Source organism: Carya illinoinensis, chromosome 9, assembly GCF_018687715.1.
Source record: "Carya illinoinensis cultivar Pawnee chromosome 9, C.illinoinensisPawnee_v1, whole genome shotgun sequence".
In the NCBI taxonomy this organism is placed as follows: Eukaryota; Viridiplantae; Streptophyta; class Magnoliopsida; order Fagales; family Juglandaceae; genus Carya; species Carya illinoinensis.
Window position 1 is genome coordinate 723,548 of NC_056760.1, and position 23,940 is coordinate 747,487.

Here is a 23,940-nt window from a genome sequence, read left to right on the forward strand (position 1 = left end):
TATTCTCCCCCCCCCCCCCCCCCCCCCCCCCCCCCTTGCTATTTTATTATGTATTCCACGAGGAAGAGTTTTTATATCTGTACTTACAAATAAATTAAAAGAAAAGAAATTATCAGAAAATAACGGGACTTGGGATGAATTCTGAGATCTAAAGACACGTACTTTTAGTAGTCTTAGACACGACCTAAAACAACATTCACAAACATTAATTTTAGTTGACATTTTTTCTTGTCCCGAAACACATGTAATTGCAGGTTCACAATTTACAGAAACCGCCATACGAGGAGGGATCCTTCTTTTCAGTCATCCACAACAAACCAACATGACTGCAGCAGCAGGACATTTTGTGTGGGTATCGTTACTCATTGCATTAACCCTCAACAATTTTAACAGGAGACCTGCATAAGAAGGTAATAAGTGAAATCAACCATCAGGGAATTGCAGTGTATATAGAAGACCTGAAGGCCAGGATTTATGCTTTTCGTAACCCATTACTTACCCAAATGGGCTTTGTTTAATGGCCAGTAGTTCAACATCCAACTGCAATCCAATGAAGATATGAAACAGTAAAGATTTAAATAGAAATGAGGCCATAAAGGAACAAAAATAAGTTGAAAGGACTAAAATCAATTGAGAAATAAAAGCTTTGGTGATAGATTGGAATTAATTCCAAGGTATACATGGTGTGATGATCCAACCACAGTAGAAAGCAAGTCAAAGGTTCTGTCAAAGATGATGCGTGTATCACATATGTATTCAAAATATGGTACTACATCACGCGAGTTCAAGACAACACTTAACTTTGCTCCCAATCTTCACATTAATAATATTGGGAAAGAGATCAAAACAAGTTACCTCTATTGTTGCATTGGGTGGGATTTCCTGGACTCCTTTGCTTCCATAAGCTAGCTCAGGAGGAACAATTAGTAATCGCTGCATACAAATAAATGATCAAACACTTGATATAGCCAATACATATGAAAGAGTATACAATAATGGTGTATTTGGCGAATAAAATATCATAGTATAATAACGAAACATTCTAATTAGTTGATAATATTAGTTGATAATTTTGGGAAAGGATTCCTGTGAAAGGTTTCATTAACTCCTAATTCATGTCGAGTAGATCTTGTTGGGGCGCTTCTGGTTTTGTTGGTGCTTGAAACAATTTTGTCTTCTCCATATTACTATATCTGTAGAGTCAATAATTTTATATCAGGAACTACAGAACTCAATCACTAGCTGCCATTCCTCTTCAGTTTTCTGTTGAGGTCTATCCTGTAGACTGAGACCCAGCTAGTTGAACGCTATCCTCAACCAATCAAATGTATTGCCCTCATTGCAATTATTAAAGTAAGCTCAAATTTAATGAAATGCAGGCATGAAGCTTCCACCCACAAATCTCTAAGACCGGTAAATGCCACCTAGTGGGAGGGATAGTGATCTCAACCTACAACTCTTACTAATACAAAATCGTTGTATTAAAAAAAAAAAAAAAAGAGAGAGAGAGAGAGAGAGATCTTCAGACTATATAAGTTTATACCCTCTTTATAGTAAATCATTTCAGAATAGTGGACCTACTTGAGGCTCAAAACCAACCGCTAGCAAGGACATACATACTTCTGAATAGTTAAAATATATGCTACAAAAGTTCAGAGATATAGTAAGGAAATTTCAGGCCAGAAACTGATCTCACCTGGCCTCCAACCCGCATGCCCTGTACACCTAGATCCAGTCCTTTAAGCACCGTTCCCCTCTCAGATTGGCCTACATCAAATCCATATGGCTGCAGCAATTCAAGTAGATCAACATTAAACAAGAAGCAAAATTTATTCATGGTTAAGAAGACTGAAACAGGGAAGACGTGGAATTTATAACTTTGAACTTGTGTTGGAAACCACTTAGAAACATGTGAATATGTAATAAGCTTGTGAGACAAGTGCACACGCAGGCAGACAAAAGACATCTAAAACTTCAAGATCGCAGTGTAGAAGATCTGGGTGGGTGCAGATTGCATAGTTGCATACACAACCTTTTCCCATGCATGTTAAAAAGAGTTAACTGTAATCAAAAGGAAAAGTGTCAAACCATGGATACCTAGTAGTATGGTTGCTTGTTGCGATCAGAAAGATCTGAAGGACAGGTGAAAGGGTTTTCACTCACTTTATTGAGAAAAGATTAAGTGGGAAGAGTTAACCAACAGTGGCAGCACCATACAAGTAGAAAATTCAAGTTTCTTAGCACTTCCACTGAATTACTAGAGTTTTTCATATAGATGCTTATGAATAGGTGATTGAAGGCTCACTTTCTGGTCTGAAATAACATCTAGAAGATTTTCCACTATATATAAGCTCAACAAAATAGAGGACTGGTTATGAGTGTACGTGTTGGTTACATATAGAAAACATTTATAGGTTTTCTGCCATAGGTTTCAAATTTGCGCCGCTCTCTTAAGGACTTTTCTCTCCGTACACATTCCCACCCTCGTCCCTGCATGCATGTTTCCAGCCTTCACTTAGGCGCTTCTCGCCGGAGTTGATCCCCTCTCCCCCTGTTACCTTTTCTCCCCCACTCTATTCCCACCCCCCACCCCCCGCGGTCTTTTACTTCCTCCCTTCCCCTTCCGTTACCCTCAACTGTGATGGATGGCAGCAGGCAATTTTCTGTGGAGTCAAAAACTTTCATTTTCTCAAAGATGAATGTCAACTGTTATCGTATTATTGAGAAGAGCAGACGTATGGCTACTTCCCTCCTCATAAATGGACTGGTGGCTTCATGGGTGGTCAAAATGGTGGTGGAAGCCACCAAGACTAGGTGGCATGAAAATTTCTTCAAAAAGATGAGGACTGGAAATGGGGTCCTCACTCTCCATCTCCTTAGAAATACTGGGGGCTGTTATCTTTATTTGGAGGAGTTCACAAATGGCAAGAGAAGAGGTTCTCTAATCATCCCTAAAGGTGCCAAGAGTTGTGGCTGGGAGGATTTCGCCTACAACCTTAGGAAAGTAGCTGAAAGTGTGGTGGTGCACTCAGTGGGTGAGCCACGACGAGGTGGGAAGTCAGTCTCCTACGCCACCATTGTGTCCGGTGCTGTGGCAGAAGGTAGCTCTGCAATGGCGTCCATGGAAGAAAATTTTGGTCACTGCCCAGTGGACAAGGAGGAGCTTTCTAACAAGGGTACAAAGTTAGGTGAAGTTGAAGGGATTTTCTAGGATGTTAAGGTAAAACTTTCGGGTGTCCTCCAAGAAGTCACTTTTTTGATGAAAAAAGTAGATATGGGTCTGGGTGGTGATGAGACTGGGCAGGGAGACCAGTGTGATTACGTCCTCTGCTTTACCGAATGCCTCAGAAAATCCTTGTGATTTACTTCCCAAAATGGGAAGGCACATCTTTGCAAGGGCAGAGAAAGATTTCTTTTTTAAGCCCCCATCAAGCTCTGGGCCAAAAGGGCCTTTGGTATGCATTGGGCCCAACGGGCCTTTGAAGCCTCAGAGAACTTTCAGCCCTCTCAGCCCAACGGAGGCTTTCAGCCTCAGAGGTCTTGAAGCCTCAAAGGACTATCAGCCCAACGGGCCTTTGCCTCCTCACTCTCAGGCTGGGCCATCCACTCGGATTGGGCCTACAACCCGACAGCCCGAACCATCTTACATCTTTGCCCATCAACCAGGTAGCCTTGAAGCCTCAAAGGACCATCAGCCCAACGGGCCTTTGCCTTCTCACTCTCAGACTGGGCCATCCCCTCGGATTGGGCCTGCAACCTGGCAGCCCGAACCATCTTACACCTCCGCCCATCAACCCGGCAGCCCTAAACCTCGACCCGGTTACTCTAAAACTCGACCCGACAACTCCCCCTCAAGCGCAACCAACCAAGCCCAGCCGGCAGCCTCACCAACAACCTCGCCGATAGCACAGACAACGCTGATGGCCCCTCTCGAACTTTCCGGCAACAACAACAAGAAGATTTTGGGCACGACGGCGTCTCTAAGGTTTTCGATAGAAACGCCTGGAGAAGGAATCAACGCCACCGTCGTTTCCCAGGCCTCCGAAGGAGCGAGGCCATCACAGACAGGGCCGAGCGGCCCATCGGTGTCCCTGGGAAGCCACCTGCACGCACTGGATGAAGCCTACCCTCTTCCAGTGGTTTGCGCCTATCACAGTAATGGGAAACAAAGGGGACGACCTTAGTCCCATTTGTTCTCTACCCCCAGCACTACTGTGGTCTGACCCACAGACTGATTGGGTGCTGAAGAAGATAGAAGATATTCGACATTGCGCAGGGATCTCTTGCGTCGGCTTCGAGGATCAACTGACAGCTCTTTTCACAGCTAGTGCAACGAAGCAATCACACATTAACCATTCCGCCACCAAAAGAGAAAGGGAATTTAAAGAGACTCTCATGCTCCGTAAATCATGGCCCTCAGGAAGGAAGCACTAGTAGGGAGAAGATTGTCGACAGGGTGAACCTAGGGGATCCATGAAGCCCAAAATTATCTCATGAAATGTTCGGGGTTTAAATAACCTGAACAATGCCTTAGAGTGAAGAATTTAATCCGAGATTGGAAGGCCGACATCGTTTGTTTACAGGAAACAAAATTGAAGTTTGTGGACAGGCCAATTATTAGAAGCTTACGGAATTGCGCTTATGTGGGATGGACTAGCTTACCTTCCAAGGGTGCATCAGGGGGTATTATAGTGATGTGGGACAAGAGAGTAGTTGTTTTGGTGGATGAATACATTGGCGAGTTCGTGGTTGCATGCTCTTTTATGTCACTGGAGGACGGGTTTGAATGGGGTTTTGCAGGCGTGTATGATCCTAACAATGACATTAGCAGGAAGTTTTTATGGGATGAGATTGCTGGTTTGTGCATCTGGTGGGAGGGTCCTTGGTGCATTGGATGTGATTTCAATACCACCCGGTTCTCGAGTGAACGGTCGGGGGTCTCTACTCAGGGGTCAGCTATGGCCGACTTCACAACTTTACTCTTTGAGCTAGATTTGATAGACCTTCCTCTAGCGGGGGGCGACTACACTTGGTCAAACGGGAGGGCATGGTCTCGCTTGGACAGATTTGTTGTCTCCCCCCACTGGGAGACACACTTTCCCACCCTTTGTCAAAAACGTCTCCCTAGGCTTTGCTCAGATCATTTTCCACTCTTGCTGGACTGTGGGGGTCTTCGTGAGGGGCAGAGATCCTTCAAATTCGAGAATATATGGCTGAAGACTAAGGGATTTATGGACAAAATTAGATCTTGGTGGTCCTCCTATAAGATTTCGGGCTCCCCCAGTTTTGTCTTAGCTGGGAAACTTAGAACCTTGAAAAATGATCTGAGGACTGGGAATCTTAATGATCAAAGAGAAAACTTTTTTCAGGAACTACAGAGACTTGAGGACAAAGAAGTGACGGAGGCTCTCACGACGGACGAGAAGGAAAGGAAGACGGTGGTAGTAGCTGAATTGGAAAAAATCACGCTTATGGAAGAAATATCATGGAGACAAAAATCACGGGCCCTTTGGTTGCAAGAAGAGGACAAGTGCACTAAATTCTTCCATCGTGTAGCCAACTCTCACCAACGAACCAATGTCATCGAAGTCCTACACACCGAAGGGAGGACTATCTCTAACAGGATAGCCATCAAAGAACACATCGTCCACTTTTATGAACAGCTTCTTAAAGAGCAACACCCCTGGCGACCTAAGGTAGATGGACTCACTTTTGACTCTATCAATGCACCAAGCACAGCGTGGTTGGAAAGGCCATTCGAAGAGGAGGAGATGCGCACTGTTCTAAAAGGGATGGATAAAGACAAGGCCCCAAGTCCCGACGGTTTCACGATGGCATTCTTTCAAGCAAGTTGGGACATCGTCAAAGAGGATATTATGAAGGTATTCCTCGAATTTCACTCTTTCTTGAAATTTGAGAAAAGTCTCAATGCCTCTTTCATTGCCCTTATTCCAAAAAGGGCAAGGTCGGTCGAGGTGCAGGACTTTCGCCCCATCAGCTTGGTGGGTGGGATCTATAAAATCATTTCCAAAGTGTTAGCCCGGCGGATGAGTGTAGTTATGGGGAAGATTATTTCGAAGTCCCAAAAAGCCTTTGTGAAAGGGAGGCAAATTCTTGACTCCGTCCTTATTGCTAACGAATGCTTGGATAGCAGGGTTAAAACTGGCAATCTAGGTATCTTATGCAAGCTAGACACGGAAAAAGCCTTTGATCATGTAAATTGGGACTTCTTATTCTACATTCTTGGCAGGTACGGCTTTGGGGAAAGGTGGTGCAAACGGATAAAAAATTGTATCACTACAGTCAGATTCTCTATCTTGGTGAATGGTACCCCTGAAAGTTTTTTCAATAGCTCCTGGGGTCTGCGGCAAGGGGACCCTCTATCCCCTCTTCTCTTCATTTTAGTAATGGATGTCTTAAGTAGAATGTTGAATGGAATGGTGGAGGGTGGTGTCATCTCGGGCTTCTCAGTGGGCGATTCTATCTGTGGTAATCTCTCAGTTTCCCATCTTCTCTTTGCTGACGACACTTCAATTTTTTGCGAGCCGGACCCTAATTAGATTCGCTCCCTAAGGGCTCTTTTGCTATGCTTTGAAGCCGTCTCGGGACTCAAGGTCAATCTTGCAAAATCTGAAATGGTACAAGTTGGTGCGGTGGATAATCTAAGCGAATTGGCTGGTTTTCTAGGCTGTAAGGTGTCATCCCTGCCTATGAAGTATCTTGGTCTCCCTCTAGGGGCCCCTCACAAATCCAAAACTATGTGGGATGCGGTGGTAGAGAAAATTGAACGCAAACTTGCGGGTTGGAAGCGACTCTATCTATCCAAAGAGGCAGAGTCACTCTTATTAAGAGCACGCTTTCTAACCTTTCCACATATTTTCTCTCCCTATTCCCCTTACCTGCAGGCGTGGCAAATAGATTGGAGAAGACCTTTTGCGATTTCTTATGGGGTAGCTCGGAGGATGTAAAAAAATTCCATTTGATCAAATGGGATAAGGTATGCACACCTATGGCTAATGGAGGTTTGGGGCTCCGCAACTTGAGAACCTTCAATAAGGCTCTATTGGGTAAATGGTTATGGAGATATCACAAGGAAAGAGATGCTCTTTGGAGGGAAATAATCGATGGCAAATACGGGAGCCTACAGGAAGGTTGGCGTTCCAATGTAGCAAGAGGGGCTCATGGAGTGGGTTTGTGGAAATTCATACGCAATGGTTGGGAAGCTTTTCTCACTAATTGCAGGATGGCGGTGGGACAAGGCAATCAAGTTAGCTTCTGGCACGACAATTGGTGCGGCGAGGTAGCCTTGAAGATCACTTTTCCTTCTCTTTTCAGGATTGCATTCAATAAGGAGGCCACAGTTGCCGACAATATGGACAGCTCCTCTAATTCCATCCATTGGTCAATAAGATTCACTCAAGCGGCACAAGATTGGGAGTTGTGAGACATTGCTGATTTTTACAACGCGCTACAAGTGTCAAATCCACAAGCTGATGGAGAAGATCATCTGCTCTGGTTGCCAACAGGGAACAAGCGATTCTCAGTACGTTCCCACTACAAGGTACTATCGGCATACCCCTCCACTGCATTCCCTTGGAAGTGCATTTGGAGGACTAAGGCTCCTCTAAAAGTTGCCTTCTTCGGTTGGCTAGCATCCCATGGGAGTATTCTGACTATCGATAAACTGAGAAAACGTGCCCTCTACCTAACACAATAGCAATAGCAAGACAATAGCAATAGCAAGACAGCGGATCATCTACTCCTACATTGCGAATTAGTTGCGGTCTTATGGAATGACATTTTCACAAGACTAGGTTTGGCATGGGTAATGCCAAGAAAGGTGATTGATTTGTTGGCATGTTGGAGAGGTGTTCGGGGAAAGGGGCAGATTGTAGACATTTGAAAAATGGTAACACTTTGTTTAATGTGATGCACCTGGAACAAAAGGAATAGTCGTTGCTTTGAGGATAAGGAGCGTTTACCAGAAGGGTTTAGGGATTTTTTCTACCACACTCTAGTATTATGGCATCATCTATTGTACTGAATGGCACTATCTTTACTGAACTTCACGCTGTCCTTCGCAGCTCTTAGACTGTAGCTAGGCTCTTTGTATACCCCCTGTGTACTCGGGTCTTGCCCTCTTTATGTTTTAATATATATCTTTTTACTTATCAAAAAAAAAAAATTTATAGGTTTTCCGTCCTTATGAGTGTATGTGTTTTCCGTCCTTATGAGTGTATGTGTCGGTCATGCAGTATAGAATACTAAAGGAAGATAATATGAAGTGTTTCTTTCCCAGCTTAATTGTATGCATTACAGAAGAGAGGGACTAGATAAGTCTCCTGAGAAAAAACCACTTTACCTAAAGCAATTACTTGGATAATGAGACATCATTTTGGCTGCCATTTCTGTCCAAAAGTGGTTGGAACTGTTAATCCAGGTTATTGGGATGCCAATGCATGTGCATTCATAGTTGATTCTTTCTATATACTTCAGAAGCAATTTATAACAACAGAGTACATAGTAATTTTGTGGAAAGTGGCACCGTTATTATCTTACCGTTCCTCCTCCAACACCCAGTCCTTGTCTACTAGTCATAAAAGTGATGCCTTTCCATTTCGCAACGTAGTGAACCTAAAACATGAATAAACATAAATAAATTATGATGTACTTTCACAAGTTAACAGATATGTATCCAAAACACTATACATGGTTATAATTCAGATACATGTGAATGTGTGTAATAAGGGCATATCTTACAAAATATGAGTGCAACCTAAATACTCAACACTTCAAAAAGATGTGCAACTTTGAATATTGCAAGTTTCTGGCTTTTCTTGATACCCAAAATCCATATGTAGTTTGCTTTAATTGCCAGTAGGCAGTTGTACTTTGACAGCTTCACAAAAGTGATGAAATTAGCCCATTTATATTAGATATATCATATACGAAGCTCTCGAAATTCTGAAGGAAAATGGAAAATATCTCCAATTCCTTCCCACAGACCTACTTACATTGTTGACATTCAGATGGAAACCAAAAGTCCAAAATTTCTTTGTTTTTCTTTTTCGGTTAACGCTCTCAAGAATCAACATTATTGAGGTGAAAATTCGCTTGAATATACAAGATACAACATCTTGATCAGTTATGTGGCTGAAAAAGGAAACCTGATCAAATCATTCAAAACGTCCAATATTGAAAGCTTTCTATATTAACATGGTATATAAAAATATATATTTTTCTTTTTATAAGTAAAATTTTATTGACTAGTAAATAGGCATAGCCCAATTACATAGAAAGTATATAAGAGAAATCGCCTAAATACAAGCTAGGAACTAGAATGGGCTAAAAGCAAATCATGAAGATGATCTCCATTCAATACAAGAGCTTTAGCCCCAAAACATAAAGTACTAAAGAAAAAATCCCTAAGTTCTCCCATCGAATGTTCTTTATAAAAATAATTTTTTTTTTTTTATAGGTAATACTTGAGTCTTTATAAAAATAAATTAACAGTAATTTCAAGATGTTTACATTCCACATCTGTAAAACCAGGATTATTAATATATACTATAAGTCTAAGAAACAGGACCATATAATCTCAAAGTCAGTAATTATTAACAAGCATGAAGCAACATCTATTAGAGACAAATTGTATGAGTTATTAATGGAACAGCTATAAAATTCTTATTTTGGGGGGGGGGGATAAGGTTTGTTCTCCTATTCCGAATGGAGGCTTGGGGATATGCAATTTGAGGACGTTTAATAAAGTTTTATTGAGTAAATGGTTATGGAGGTACCACATAGAGGGAAACACACTATGGAATGAGATTATTGATTCTAGACATGGGAGTGTGTGGGGAGGTTGGTGCTCCAATGTAGTAAGAGGGAGACATGGTGTGGGCTTATGGAAATTCATTAGGAGGGGTTGGCAGGGCTTTGAAAGCCACATACGCTTCATGGTGGGCGATGGTTCCAGAATCAGGTTTTGGCATGATGTTTGGTGTGGAGAGTGCGCTTTATACAGGGCATTTCTAGCACTCTACAATATTGAAGCTAACAGAGAGGCCTCTGTCGCAAATATGCAGGTATTCTCCCATGCATCCTATAAGTGGAATATTCTTTTTAATAGAGATATTCATGGTTGGGAATTGTAGGTTGTGTCTGATTTCTTCATGTTGCTCTATTCTATGGGATATACTACGGCTCAAGAGGATAGGTTGCAATGAAGGGCTAATGGTAGTAAAAAATGTACAGTCAGGACATACTACAAGATATTGTCAACCCAAGACCATGTCTCATTCCCATGGAAGAGGATTTGGAGATCATGGGTGCCTACTAAGGTAGCTTTCTTTGTATGGACGGCCGCTCTTGGGAAGATTTTGACAACAGACAATCTAAGGAAGAGGGGAATCATAGTGATGGATTGGTGCTATTTGTGCAAAAAACATGGAGAATCTGTAGATCACTTATTATTGCATTGTGAGGTCACAAGGGGTTATGGAATGCGATTTTTAGAAGAACGGATATTGCTTGGGTAATGCCTCCGCGGGTGGTGGATTTATTGGCTTGTTGGAAGGAGCTTCAAGGCTGTACCCAAGTTGCGGCAATGTGGAAGATGATCCCGTTATGTATCATGTGGTGTACATGGTCGGAGAGGAATGAGAGATGCTTTGAGGATAGGGAACGCACAATGGTGGAGTTTCAGAATTTTTTTATGCGCACTTTGATGCTTTGGTTTTCAGCCATTGTACTTGATGGAAACAATGTCCATGACTTTCTTTCCTTAATCTAGAATGTATTTAGGTGCTCTTTTGTATACTTCCTGTGTACACAAACTATGCCTATTTCATTCGTATGAATAAAATCTTCTTATTACTTATCAAAAAAAAATATTCTTATGGGTATCGTGCACATGCATCACAGCTTCAATTGGTCATTTTTAACATATGATATGGGGAAGTCTCAGTATGCTCTAGGAAGAAGCATTATACGTATATGTAAAATACTAAAATTTAAGCAGGCACAACCGTACTGCAACCCGAGATCCCTTCACAGCCTGAACTCCACCCCCAACCTTCAAATCATAGTACCTGAAAGATATTACCAAAATAATTTCAGTTTATATTTGCATCCGAAAACTGCAATGCAACTTCTAGGAATGAAGATAACCAACCAAACCATCCTAAGCTTGGGAGTTATGAGCTACAAATTAAACCTGTTATATTTTAATATATAAGAAAAAAAAATCAAGAAAAGAAATCTCACACAAAGTCATGCCTGAAAGTGGAAATCGATGATCCAAAGAAGAAAATTTCGGACGAGTGTATCATGCACAGACAATTCCCTCTTGGTACAATCATCTACATGTAGCATGCCATTTCATGGGAAAATGCACGTAACATATTTAAGATAGCATACATGAAAGTATAGAAAGAAAAAGTATAAGAAAGCAAAAACAACAAATATATATACTTTTCTCATCAATAAGATTATTCTTTATTACCGATAGAAAAAAATATGCATATAGGAAGAAGGCAATTATAAGTAAGTGGTGTGAATTACTGACTTCAGACCACTGGGAAGAGTTTTAAATTCACTTTCAGGTACTTTTGCTCCTCTAAGCTGCAGCAAAACAAAAAAAGCACTGCATGATTTTTCGGTAAGGACGCAGAATTTATTTGTTTTCTTCTATCCATTAGTAACAACTTGTAACTAAGAATAAATTATGAAAAAATAGGGAAAAAAGAAAAAGAAACGTACAGCTCTTCTACTCGTGCTAACAGCCTCAGCTACATCACAGGCATAGACTCCCGCAACTGACTCAGTTTAATCAGCCAAATGAACATAGAAATTGGGAATTCATCAAAAGGAAAAATGTATAACAAATAATGGTGTCAAGACTATCAGGAAACAAAATGACCAAAGGGAGCCATATGACCCAAATTTTCAATTAAACTGTTAATGTTGCAAAAGCTTATGTAATCTGTCGGCACACCTTTATATGCAAAGACAGATTTACAAAGACGCAAATGATCAAATACAAAAATTCCTTGTCAAGACTCAAGACTTTTTTCGGGGGTTTAAACTACAAAAATTCAGTCAAGACTTTTTTTTGAGGGGTGTTAAACTTTTACTTGGTAGAGCAGTAAGCCATACAAGCCAATAACTAACCAGTTGTGAGAAGAGCGCCAAGCAGTGCCCTTCTTCCGTCATGCTGTAAAGATTGCGTGGCTGGTTCTGCACCACCATTGGAGGAAGAGCATGAGCAGCGACATGGAAACCCAGTTGAGTTCCTGTTCGAGGGTCTCTTCCCTGTCTCTGTGGAAGTCCAACCAATGTTAGCTTATACCGTACAAAGCCCACATGCAATGCAAATGGTATGTGTGCGTGTGTACGAGAGAGAGAGAGAGAGAGAGAGAGAGAGAACCTAAAATGGGAAAGTAGTTGAGAGGGCTACGGATGAGAGCCAGAGAGTGGTGATGGCAAGGGAAGAGAGAGAGTGCCATTCGGATTAGCTAAGGGTTCGGGAGACCATTAGAGAAGAGAAAGTGTGAAACCAAACGGTCTGGCTTTGTTTGAGAGGGGGAGAGAGCGGATAACACGATGGATTTCGTCCACACGAGGGAACCAGTGTCGTCTTGCCTCTTCGAAACTCCATGAGATCGAGATACCTTTTTCTCTCTCTCTCTTAATATTCGTGAACACTGAACACCTCTCACTCTCCGTATTACATATTGCGACGCCCATACTGATGTCGTTACTGAATATAAATGTGTTAAGGCGACAAGTGCGGGCACCTTTTTAGTTTCCTCCTTATAAGTTATAAGGCAATACTGTCTTCATTTCTCACCTTTGAGAATAACCAATTACTCACCTTCAAGACTTTCAATAACCAATTACTCTTCATTTGATAATTCTCTTTGGATTATATGTGAATTTTTTTTTTTTTTTGTCTTTTATATGAAAATATTAAGTTCAAATTGGAGAAATTAAATTTATTTAACCCCATTTGGATTCCGAAAGCATTTGATCTCATCTCAATTCAACATTTTTAAATTTTAAAATAATAATAATATTAAAAAATAATATTATAACTATATTTTATTTAACTTTCATATTTCAACTAAAACACATCTCAACTCATCTTTAAACCAACCCTTAGTTTCTCGACTTATAAAAAAAGGTTTGCCTAAATTATTTTCTAAAATTATATTAGCCAAAAGCCATCATAAGGAAAATATATACATATATATTGATTCTTCTACACTTGCTGTTGTTTAAATTTTTAATGCAGCCTTGCAAATAATATTACAATTCCATAATCTCATGTTCACGCACTGCAGCAAGACCTTCTAGCATGCATGCATGAAGATGTTGATCGTCTGCCGCGTCTGAAGCACCATGACTTCCAAAGCACTTACTTTATTGCCTTACTTTTTCTTTTACTTTTCCTTTTGCCTTCTCACTTCCTTCCACCCATCTTCTAATCCTTTGGAATAACTTTCCCCTTTTCGAAGCAGCATGTTCGTCATGACTACTCTCAACGACACAGCAAGCTGGCTCATTGTGCTCCAAAAGAGAACCAATTTCTTGGCAACCCTCAAAACGTGACTCAGGATGGCTCTTCTTGTATAACTGATGCCTTAAGCATGCGTTGCTCCATCTTAAGAAAATCACTTCCTTAATCTCAGCTTCTCGATCCTTCTGGAGCCGTTCCAGTTCATTCACAAGCTGATTGTAAGTTTCCAGGGTTATACCTTCACCTTCAATCTGCAAAATGAGAACTATACTGGGAATAAGAGGTTGAAACTGGTGACTTTGTTGTCACATTTCAAGTCCAGTTTCATTTGGTTAAGTGGAAACAGGTGTGCCGCTCTATCCCGGGGGGAGGATTGGGAGTTAGGAACCTAAGGGTTTTTAACCGGGCATTATTAGGCAAATGGTTATGGAGATTTGCCAGGAAACCAGATTCTCTATGGAAATTGGTCATTGAAAAGAAATATGGAGGCTTATGGGGAGAGTGGTATACTAGGGAAGTTAGTGGGGCTCATGGAGTTGGATTGTGGAAACATATTAGAAGAGGCTGGGAGGTGTTCAATCGCTTTGTTAATCTTCAGGTGGGTACAGGAACCAGGATTAAATTCTGGAGCAACATATGGTATGATAGCATAGCTTTAAAAGACTTGTACCCCTCTCTTTTTCAATTGGTGAGTGTAAAGGATTTATCAGTAGCGGATGCTATGGAGGTGTCGGGAGGACGGATTACTTGGATCATTAATTTCGATAGAGCAGTTCAGGATTGGGAGATGAGTAGCATTGCTGATTTTTACAGTTTTATTTATTCTATAAGAGTTAACAGCCAGCAAGAAGATATCATGTGATGGATTCCAGCAAGAAAAGGAATTTTCTCGATCAAGTCTTTCTATAAGGTTCTCACCCCAGAGTCCAACTCTCATTTCCCTTGGAGAAAGATTTGGAGTCACAAGGCACCTCCAAAAGCCTCTTTCTTTGTATGGACAGCCTCTTTGGATAAGATTCTTACCACTGATAATCTAAGAAAAAGAATGATCATTATCGTAGACTGGTGTTGCATGTGCAAAGGAAAGGGAGAATCGGTAAATCATCTTCTGTTACATTGCGATGTAGCAAGGACTCTATGGAACGAAGTGTTCGTTCGTTTGGCAATGGTTTGGATGATGTCAAAAACGGTGGAGGCAACGTTGGCTAGTTGGCCTAGCATAAGAGGCATGCAACCGATTAGAGCTATGTGGAAGATGATCCCTATTTGCATCTTGTGGAGTTTGTGGAGGGAGCGCAACGAGTGGACATTCGAAGACAATGAAAGATCTGTAGAGGAGCTTAAATTCTTATTTTTTAGAACTCTTTGTAGTTGGGCCATTGTTGTAGATTTTAATGGCATGGTCCTTCGAGATTTTCTTGCCTCTAATGTATCCACTTAGGTGGAATATCAGAGTTGTAATTCAGGCTTTTTGCCATTCTTCGATCAATATAATTATTTATTTATCAAAAATATATATATAGTTATATATATTTACATAAGCATTGCACATTAAAGCAGAAAGGTGGTCAAACCTTGGAGATTGATGAAGCTGATGTTTCTGCCAAATCTATCTTCCTCAAAAGTTCATTCTTTTCCTGTTGCATTTGGTCCATAATTGTGTATAGCTCTTTAACTTTGTCCTCCAATTTCTTGATGATATCATTCCTTGTTTCTTGTGCATCGCAACTTGCCAAAATTGCTGTTTCTCCAGCTTCAATCCTTCTATTTTGCTCTCCTATGACACGTGATTGCTTCCTCGTTCTTCTCAAAAGTTTCTTTACCTTCCTTTGAAGCAGCCTATTTTCTGATTTCCAATCTTCTAACTGCCCAAGAACTCCCACATAGTTCTCAACCAAATTCTTGAGTATAATTTTATCCGTCTCCAATGAAGAAATTTCCCTATCCAAGAACTCGACACGGGCCAGCTCCAACAACAACATGTTCTTAAGCTGCATAAGCAGTGACTCTTGCTCCTTTAAATCACGGTAACGAATAAACTGATTCTCTAACTCCCATTCCCTCTTTTCTATATCTCCTATATTGCTTCTTAGGACTAGAATCTCTTCAGATTTGGCCCCGTCCCCTGTTTCTAAATCTTGTACTGTATTTGCAAGACTACAGTCCCAGATCGTCGAGCCTTCATCTTCCATTAAAGGTATGCATGTGGAAGGAAGACTATGGAAGCTATCTTCATCATCAAGCTCATCATAAGAAATGGTTTTGAGAGAAGTTACCGGAGTTTCCAACGAACAACCTTTAATAACAGTAACTTTTCTTGTCATGATCTTAGCATAGAAAAAACCAGCCACGGATACAATAGCTAAAGAAATACCAACTTTGAGGAGTGCTGGCTGCATAACCTCTGCTCTTGATGAAGTCTCCATCTTAGGGAAGAACCCAAGATCTAAGACAAAAACCCAACGACAGATCTGAAAAAGAATTCTTCCTTGCCTGGTTGCTTATAAGCACCGGTGATCATATTGATGTAATATCATTACTTAGATGACTTTAGATTCTTTACCTTCGTGCTTTCTTGGCGTTCCTTTGTTTAGAGGGATAGTGGATTGTTGCTTTTTGACTCTTCCAATTCCCTCCATTCCACCTCACTTTTTTGCCTTCTTAGAACTGTTGAGAATCTAATTCCTTCTGCACGGGGAACTATTTGTGATTATTAACATCAACCGGCCAATTGATTACCGCATGTATCGTGCATCGCCACTTGAGTTGTGTGATCAGATCGCTGTGTTCAAGTATGACTCGTTGGGCTTTTATCGGCCCGTTTCATTGTTAAACGGGCTGGAACGTTTGGGCTTGTTTCATATAATCTAACTTATTTATTTATCAAAAACTCTACGTGCCTGGCCATTAATGTTGCAGGTCATGAGGAATATGGCTGCTTTGAATTTTTGGGCCACCGGCCAGTACTGCCACGCATGACTAGAGTAAACGGTCAATAATGTACGCTGCATGTGACAAAAACACTACACGTTTTTTTTATTTTTTATTTTTTTTCTTCCCTATGCACTACACGTTTTCCTTTTTTCTTTTCAATCACGTTTAAGAGAAAATATATACTTCTATGAATTAAAGTATAATATATGATTGAGACAGGCTAATGTATCTAATCATAAATATAAGTAAACGTATTCAAAAGTACTAACAATAATTAAAATTTTGGTTTGATTCTCAATTTCTCATATTATTATTATTATTGTATATCAATAAAACAAAATATATAATGGTTTATTATTGAAGATGCAAATGGGGTATATGTAGACAAACCAAGACTACTAATTTTTTCCCTTGTTTAATGCTAGTGATCATGTTAAGTTATAAGCAATATGGTCTTATACTCAGATTTTTCGGGGTGTTAATTTAAATATGTTTTTTTTTTAATCATGTCATCTCAAAAGGTCTTATTTTGTAATGCTAGATAATCTTAAAAGAAAATTCTAAATGTATTTTTAAAAAATTTATAAAAAAAAAAATATACTTCTCTATATTCCAGTTAGTGATATATTAAAAATCGTGAAATTTAAATTTAAAAAAAAAACTCACAAAATAAATATTGTAAATAAAAATATAAGTAAAAATATAAATACATGTAACACTACTCAATCTTAAACTATGCAAATCCCATACACTTTAAAAAAAATATATTAGATATAATTTTAGAATATAGGAGTTATATGTACTCACTTTGAAAATAACAGAATCTATCATTAAAAAATAATTTTTTTTTTCAAACGAATTATAGATCTATTCATTTTTTGTAAAAAAAATACGTGGAGTTTGTAGATTTCATAACTGTTAATATCATTTCTCTTAAAAAATAATAAAGTCGCTATTAAAATATAAATTTTTTTTATGTAAGTCTTATATTTACTGGCCAATTTTTTAAAAAGAGGATATGCTTAATTTATGGTTGTACTGATTATTTTCTAAAGAAAAATTTTCTATTTAATTGATATGATAATATTTAATTTGCGAGAAAATTTTAAAATTAAAAGTTCAACAAAATCAAATGTGTTAGCGTGCCGCATTAGCTTTCACGTAAAACTGTTTCCTAAATTATTTTAAAGGTATACACACACCACACCCGAGTTTTAAAAAAAAAAAAATTATTAAATTAATTAAATTCTACTATTTATAATCTTTACATCACATATTTATTAAAAATATAAAAAATAAAAATAAGTATATAATATAAGAATGGTGAGTAAATTTATTTGGAAAATGATACTATGCCCTTGAGTTGCTCCTTCAAATTGACTATTCATATATTTTATTTTATTTTTTAATTTTTGTTACCTAATAAATTGACTATTTGTGTATTGGTATTTATTTTATTTTTAAAAAATATTTACACATGTTTAAAAAAACATTATCCTCACATATCAAATATTATATATAATTTTTTATTTTTTTCTTACAAAATATATAATATATGGATAATGAGTAGAAGAATTTAATTATTTTAAAAAAAATAAAACTAAAAAAAATTTTAAAAAAATATAATATGTGATACGTGAGTTAATGAATAAAAAAATTGCAACACCGTTGGATAAACTTGAGAGCAATAGCACTAAGAAAATTTTATATATCATCTTACTTACATTTTATTAAATAAAATATAACATATTTATTATTTTTAAATAATAATAAATACGACGTACATAAAACCATCAAAACGAAACGTGTTGTATCATATGATATCACTATGCTTATAAACCAGCAGCCGACCAGACCGACGTATAATAGGCTCGCGCGTGAAATGTAACATCAGACTCTGGCTCCGAAGACAACCAACAACTTACGACAAGTGTCGTTCTATGATTGGCGTTATATTTATTTTTATTCCATACGCGCCCAAGAAAAACCCCCCACCCCATTTTTACTACAAATTTCGTCTTGAGCAAGCCTACAACCCCCAGAACGCCGCTCTCTCTCTCTCTCTCTCCTCGAAACTATGGAGGCCTTCCGGTTCTCACCGTGCCAGTCACCTCTACTCCGCCCTAAGCGTTTGGATTTGGTCCCACATACCTTCATTGGGATCCACAACAACAGAAGGGACCTCGCCGTCAAGACATACATCGCCGCCACGCTATCTGAACCCGCGGCGTCGATTTCCTCAACGACCGTTACCTCCCGCGACAACCCGTTACAAATCTCCACCCAACCCTCCTCCCCTTCTCCGACAATGAAAGTCTCTCCCAACTCCCTGCAGTACCCGGCTGGGTTCCTTGGGGCCGCCATACCGGTCCGTGCGGTTTCCAATGTCGGTGACGGTGACAATATTACCGATGCTATGGGCTACCTGACAAACATACTCTCGTCCAAGGTCTATGACGTGGCCATCGAATCACCGTTGCAACTTGCGCCCAAGCTCTCGGAGCGTCTTGGCGTCACGGTTTGGCTCAAGCGGGAGGATTTACAGCCTGTAGGTCTTTCGTTTAATTTTTTTTCTTTAAAAAAAAAAAGAATTTTGATCCCTTTCTGTGTGCTTTCTTTCTGTGGATTTTAGAGCTGGATTGGGAATAGTGTCCACAAAATTCGATTTTTTTATTGCATATTATTGGGTTGTGGCATATATTTATGCGTATTGTAAAAATTTCTGGCATTCTGTCTTTGGAAGGAACCCACTTTGTAAATTATAATTTAATATCATGCACATACGTTTATTATCTATATATATGATGGGCAGAGTTTGCTGTGGAAATATATTGATTATGTAACTGGATTATTTATTTGATTAAATTCAAGCAGGTGTTGACTATGATTTACGGGAGAAGTGCGTATAACTCCTGTAGGTTACATATGATATTTTCTTTTATTTTTATTCGTCGTCTTTTGGCAAATGTTCCATTGCCTATATGGTGAAACGTGGTTGCTAACTTGGGTTCCGAGTTTGAAATAGAAATTTTGTTTGTTTAACATGGCAGAAAGAGTTTGAAACAATCAACAGGCGGTTGCTTCCTGTGTTCTAACTTTTTTTCAGTAGTATGGGCTAGTTCTGTGTTTGAATTGGGAATGCAGATCACTCAATACTCATGTTTTGTTCGCACTGGTTTTGTAGGTTTTCTCTTTCAAGCTTCGTGGAGCTTACAATATGATGGCAAAAATCCCTAAAGAACGGTTGGATAGAGGGGTTATCTGCTCATCAGCAGGAAATCATGCTCAAGGGGTTGCATTAGCTGCCAAGAGACTTGGTTGCAATGCTGTGATTGTTATGCCGGTCACGACACCAGAAATCAAGGTGCATTTTAAATTATGTGGCTTTTTAGGGTTGCTTTAGAAGAAAAGAGTCCTAGCTGTTGCTCAAACGTTGTTACTTCCCCTAAATAAGAACAATCCAGAGGATCTAGTCATGAGTGCCAAACTCACGCTGGGTGCATATGCAATTTATCAGTAGAAAAAAGGTTAATTAATTGAGTTATGGGTTTCTTAATTTTACAGTGGCAATCTGTCGAGAGGCTGGGTGCAACAGTTGTTCTTGTGGGGGATTCTTATGATGAGGCACAAACATATGCCAAAAAACGGGCCAAAGACGAGGACCGTACATTCGTACCTCCTTTTGATCACCCAGATGTCATCATGGGGCAGGGAACTGTTGGAATGGAAATTGTGCGACAAATGAAAGGTCATTTGCATGCAATCTTTGTGCCTGTTGGGGGTGGTGGGCTAATAGCTGGTATTGCTGCTTATGTTAAGAGGGTTTCTCCAGAGGTATATTCATTCTTATTTAAGAATTCCTGTGCGTTGTTTTTTTTTTTTTTTTTTTTTTTTAACAAGAATGCAGTGTTTTTTTTTTAATAGAAGAAGAATGCAGTGTTAGTTTTAAGGTTTATTTGGTATATTTTATGGTAATTATATATTTTGAGCCAATAATTTACCGATCAAAAAATATTTTGAGCCAATAATTATATATTTTAACCAAAAAAAAAAAAAAAAGAGCCAATCCCAGACTAACATTTTTATGTTGTCCTTCAATGACATTGGTACTCGATCAAATTTCTATATTAAATCGTTTTGAGGCAAGTGCATGGGTTCTAGGGGCTTCAAAAAGTCTTTAACAATTTTTTTTCCCTTTGTTCTTCTTTTCTTTCTGTCTGATGTTGCATTTGCTTTATATGTTTCTTAATACTTAATGCAATCTATCAAGGATAATTTTCTGCTATACTTTATACAGGTAAAGATTATCGGGGTGGAGCCCTCTGATGCAAATGCAATGGCACTGTCTTTACATCATGGTCAAAGAGTGATGTTGGACCAAGTTGGAGGTTTTGCAGATGGGGTAGCTGTCAAAGAAGTTGGCGAAGAAACCTTCCGCATATGCCAGGATCTGGTAGATGGTGTAGTCCTTGTAAGCCGTGATGCTATATGTGCCTCAATAAAGGTGAGGCTAGTTTCTTGGTTTGGTGTTTGCGGACATCCTCCTTTGTTTCAAAGTAATATTTATGCATCAGTGTGTAAATAAAACTGTATAATTCAACTCTATTTCCTTGGAGAGTTTGAACTTTTAAAATAATGGCAGCTTAAACACTTAAAATATCATTGCTGATGTTGCAGGACATGTTTGAGGAGAAAAGAAGCATTTTAGAACCAGCAGGTGCACTTGCTCTTGCTGGAGCTGAAGCATATTGCAAGTATTATGGTCTCAAGGGGGAAAATGTCGTAGCAATAACTAGTGGAGCAAACATGAATTTCGATAAACTGAGGGTGGTGACTGAACTAGCTAATGTAGGTCGGCAACAAGAGGCTGTGCTTGCAACTGTTATGCCGGAAGAGCTTGGAAGTTTCAAATGCTTTTGTGAACTGGTAGGTCAATATAGCTTCAAATCAACTTTTCTTGCAGATCAGCTTTGTTGTCCATGGCATGTAATGAATGGTTGAGTTGGCAGGTGGGATCGATGAATATCACTGAATTCAAATATAGGTGTAACTCTGATAAAGAGGCTATTGTTCTATACAGGTAAAGCGCTTGTCAATCCATATTAGTTACCTTTTCTGCTGATGTTTATTTCTTTTTTTGTTGATTTAGGATTTATGCGCTTGTCGGAATTTAGGGAAATTTTTGGTTTGGATATCATCAACAGTTTACAAAGTTCCTTTATTTAGGATTTATGAGAGATGATAAGTGATCAGTAATAACTTCAGAAGCTAGAAAATCTGATTATTCCTTTTGATATTGTGTGCAGTGTTGGCGTTCACACGGTTTCTGAACTCGAAGCACTGCAGAGGCGGATGGAATCTTCTCAACTTAAAACTTACAATCTCACAAATAGTGACTTGGTTAAAGATCATTTGCGTTATTTGGTAAATTTCTTCTCTGAATGGATCATTTGCGTTATTTGGTAAATTTCTTCACAAACCATCTCATCCAATCATGACAATTTTTTCAAACTCTCACACAAAATACAATAAACAATTCAATTTTTTCAAATCTCAAAACAAAAATAATATTAAAAAATTATATTCTAACAATATTTAATTCAACTTTCATCTCATCTCATCTATGTAAACAAATGTAGGTCTATTTTCAGTTGGAACTAGACCTGTTGGATGAGAAACAACTAACAAGTGCCCCTTTTTCCTCTACGAGACACTTGTGCATCATTCACTGGGTTCAGTTCCAACATATACTAGATTTAAGCTATTCCCTCCCCCATATTAGTATCTGCATGTAGCCGTGCATCATAGCGCCTAGATTGACTCATTTTGGATCTCTTTCAGATGGGAGGCAGATCAAATGTTCAAAATGAGGTTCTTTGTCGGTTTGTATTTCCGGAGAGGCCTGGTGCTCTAATGAAATTCTTGGATTCTTTTAGTCCACGCTGGAATATAAGTTTGTTCCATTACCGTGGAGAGGTAAGTATAAAAAACCATCTGTTCCTAAACTTAATGGTTTATAGGGTGGATTATACCCGTTTTTTTTAAATAACTTGATCAAACCTCTTGTTTCAATAAAATGTTATTTTACCTATAAAAAAAATGTAATTTGATCAAACCTGATATCATTCTTTTCTCTCCAACAGGGCGAAACCGGTGCAAATGTATTGGTCGGGATGCAGATTGAAAGTAGTGAGATGGATGAATTTCGTGGCCGCGCCAATAACCTTGGATATGATTATGTAGTGGTAAACAATGATAAGGACTTCCAGCTGTTGATGCATTCAGTATAGCCAACACTGTAATAGAAACCCTGAGTGTTCCTTTGAGTGGGATCGGCACCAGACTTGTTCACATGGCCAGGGAGGGAAAACAAAAAACCTCCAAACGTCGTTCTAGTGGTAGAGAAGAGAGACGTTTTTCATCTTTGTTGTTTATGATAGGGTAATAATACTACGTATCAAATGAAAACAGCGGGCAGGGTGTTGTTCCGACCGTTCCCTCTGATGTTTGACTAGAAACAGATCGGGGGGCTGTGGAAAAGATGGCCCTTGCACTTTCGAGGCATCAGAAACTCCACGTGTTTGACTATTGAAGCTCCACGTGTTGATAGAACAAATTTCGAAATTTTGATTAGTTACGGCACCTTTCTGCACTGCTTTTGTCGAAGTCCAATTGTTAATTGCAAGGTTAATGTGTTATAAAGAATATAAAAACCAAGGGTCTTTTGTCAAAAAGAACAAGAACTAATAAAATACTTGCAATTGAAAAAATATAAATTCTTTGAAGATAAAATTAAATGGTAAAATTAATTAAAGAAATGAAGAGATAGTTTAATTGAAAAAGAAAAGAAAAGAAAGGATGCTCTAAAAATTATATAGATGATAATAGATTATTCATAGAATTGGGCGTTAAGTTGATCGAATGAAGCGTATCAGCTAGTCATTACAGTGATTGATACACAAGGATGTACTTGTTTTCTTGCGTAGATAAATCATACAATGCACGCAAATGGTGTCCAAACCCCTAGAGCAAGACGGATAGGCAATTAAATAGCTCCTGTTTCAGAAATGACGATGATGATGTTAGATATATATGAATGTGCTTGTTATATTTACGTAGATACGATGCACACTTATGGAGGTCAGACTCGTAGCAATGGTGGGTAGGGAACAAAAGTTCCCTGGTGGGTAGGGAACGGACACCCCTAGAGCATGGTGGATAGGCAATTAAATAGCTCCTGTTTCAGAAATGACGATGATGATGTTAGATATATATGAATGTGCTTGTTATATTTACGTAGATACGATGCACACTTATGGAGGTCAGACTCGTAGCAATGGTGGGTAGGGAACAAAAGTACCCTCTGGCTTTGGTGGTGGGTACGTGTATTGGGTTGGACTACTCGCAAACTCACCCCACCACCCTCCACAATCCCACAGAGAGAGAGAGAGAGAGAGAGAGCTTCCATCTTACAAACAAAAAAGTTG

The 23,940-nt window shown here is 39.1% G+C and overlaps 3 protein-coding genes across 6 annotated transcripts; 1 reads left to right on the forward strand and 2 right to left on the reverse strand.

Moving 5' to 3' along the window:
• Nucleotides 1-94: 94 nt before the first annotated feature.
• LOC122276024 (peptidyl-prolyl cis-trans isomerase FKBP16-4, chloroplastic-like) lies at nucleotides 95-12,691 on the reverse strand. 2 transcript variants are annotated; one of them, XR_006228744.1, is made up of 11 exons: nucleotides 12,428-12,691; nucleotides 12,172-12,318; nucleotides 11,761-11,816; nucleotides 11,567-11,622; nucleotides 11,033-11,090; nucleotides 8,560-8,634; nucleotides 1,697-1,786; nucleotides 856-933; nucleotides 681-723; nucleotides 500-540; nucleotides 95-398 (listed from the first exon to the last, which is right to left on the reverse strand). XR_006228744.1 is itself a non-coding variant. In XM_043085436.1 (10 exons), the coding sequence occupies exons 1-10, from the start codon at nucleotides 12,504-12,506 to the stop codon at nucleotides 371-373; spliced, it is 708 nt and encodes a 235-aa protein (XP_042941370.1). In that variant the 5' UTR covers nucleotides 12,507-12,680; the 3' UTR covers nucleotides 95-370. The 2 variants fall into 2 exon arrangements, 1 of the variants encoding a protein (XP_042941370.1); XM_043085436.1 differs by lacking the exon at nucleotides 681-723 and having other exon boundaries at nucleotides 12,428-12,680.
• A 519-nt stretch (nucleotides 12,692-13,210) lies between these two features.
• LOC122275276 (protein CHUP1, chloroplastic) lies at nucleotides 13,211-16,277 on the reverse strand. Of its 2 annotated transcripts, XM_043084264.1 has the most exons (3): nucleotides 15,898-16,274; nucleotides 15,094-15,815; nucleotides 13,211-13,770 (listed from the first exon to the last, which is right to left on the reverse strand). In XM_043084264.1, the coding sequence occupies exons 2-3, from the start codon at nucleotides 15,709-15,711 to the stop codon at nucleotides 13,423-13,425; spliced, it is 966 nt and encodes a 321-aa protein (XP_042940198.1). In that variant the 5' UTR covers nucleotides 15,712-15,815; nucleotides 15,898-16,274; the 3' UTR covers nucleotides 13,211-13,422. The 2 variants fall into 2 exon arrangements, with proteins under 2 accessions (XP_042940198.1, XP_042940197.1); XM_043084263.1 differs by having other exon boundaries at nucleotides 15,094-16,277.
• Nucleotides 16,278-18,431: 2,154 nt separating this feature from the next.
• Nucleotides 18,432-23,119, forward strand: LOC122276440 (threonine dehydratase biosynthetic, chloroplastic). Of its 2 annotated transcripts, XM_043086157.1 has the most exons (9): nucleotides 18,433-19,001; nucleotides 19,638-19,817; nucleotides 20,018-20,287; nucleotides 20,751-20,957; nucleotides 21,131-21,379; nucleotides 21,463-21,533; nucleotides 21,760-21,877; nucleotides 22,295-22,429; nucleotides 22,597-23,119. In XM_043086157.1, exons 1-9 carry the CDS (start codon nucleotides 18,531-18,533, stop codon nucleotides 22,741-22,743), a joined length of 1,848 nt encoding a protein of 615 aa, XP_042942091.1. In that variant the 5' UTR covers nucleotides 18,433-18,530; the 3' UTR covers nucleotides 22,744-23,119. The 2 variants fall into 2 exon arrangements, with proteins under 2 accessions (XP_042942092.1, XP_042942091.1); XM_043086158.1 differs by lacking the exon at nucleotides 22,597-23,119 and having other exon boundaries at nucleotides 18,432-19,001; nucleotides 21,760-21,915; nucleotides 22,295-22,435.
• The last annotated feature ends 821 nt before the right edge of the window (nucleotides 23,120-23,940 follow it).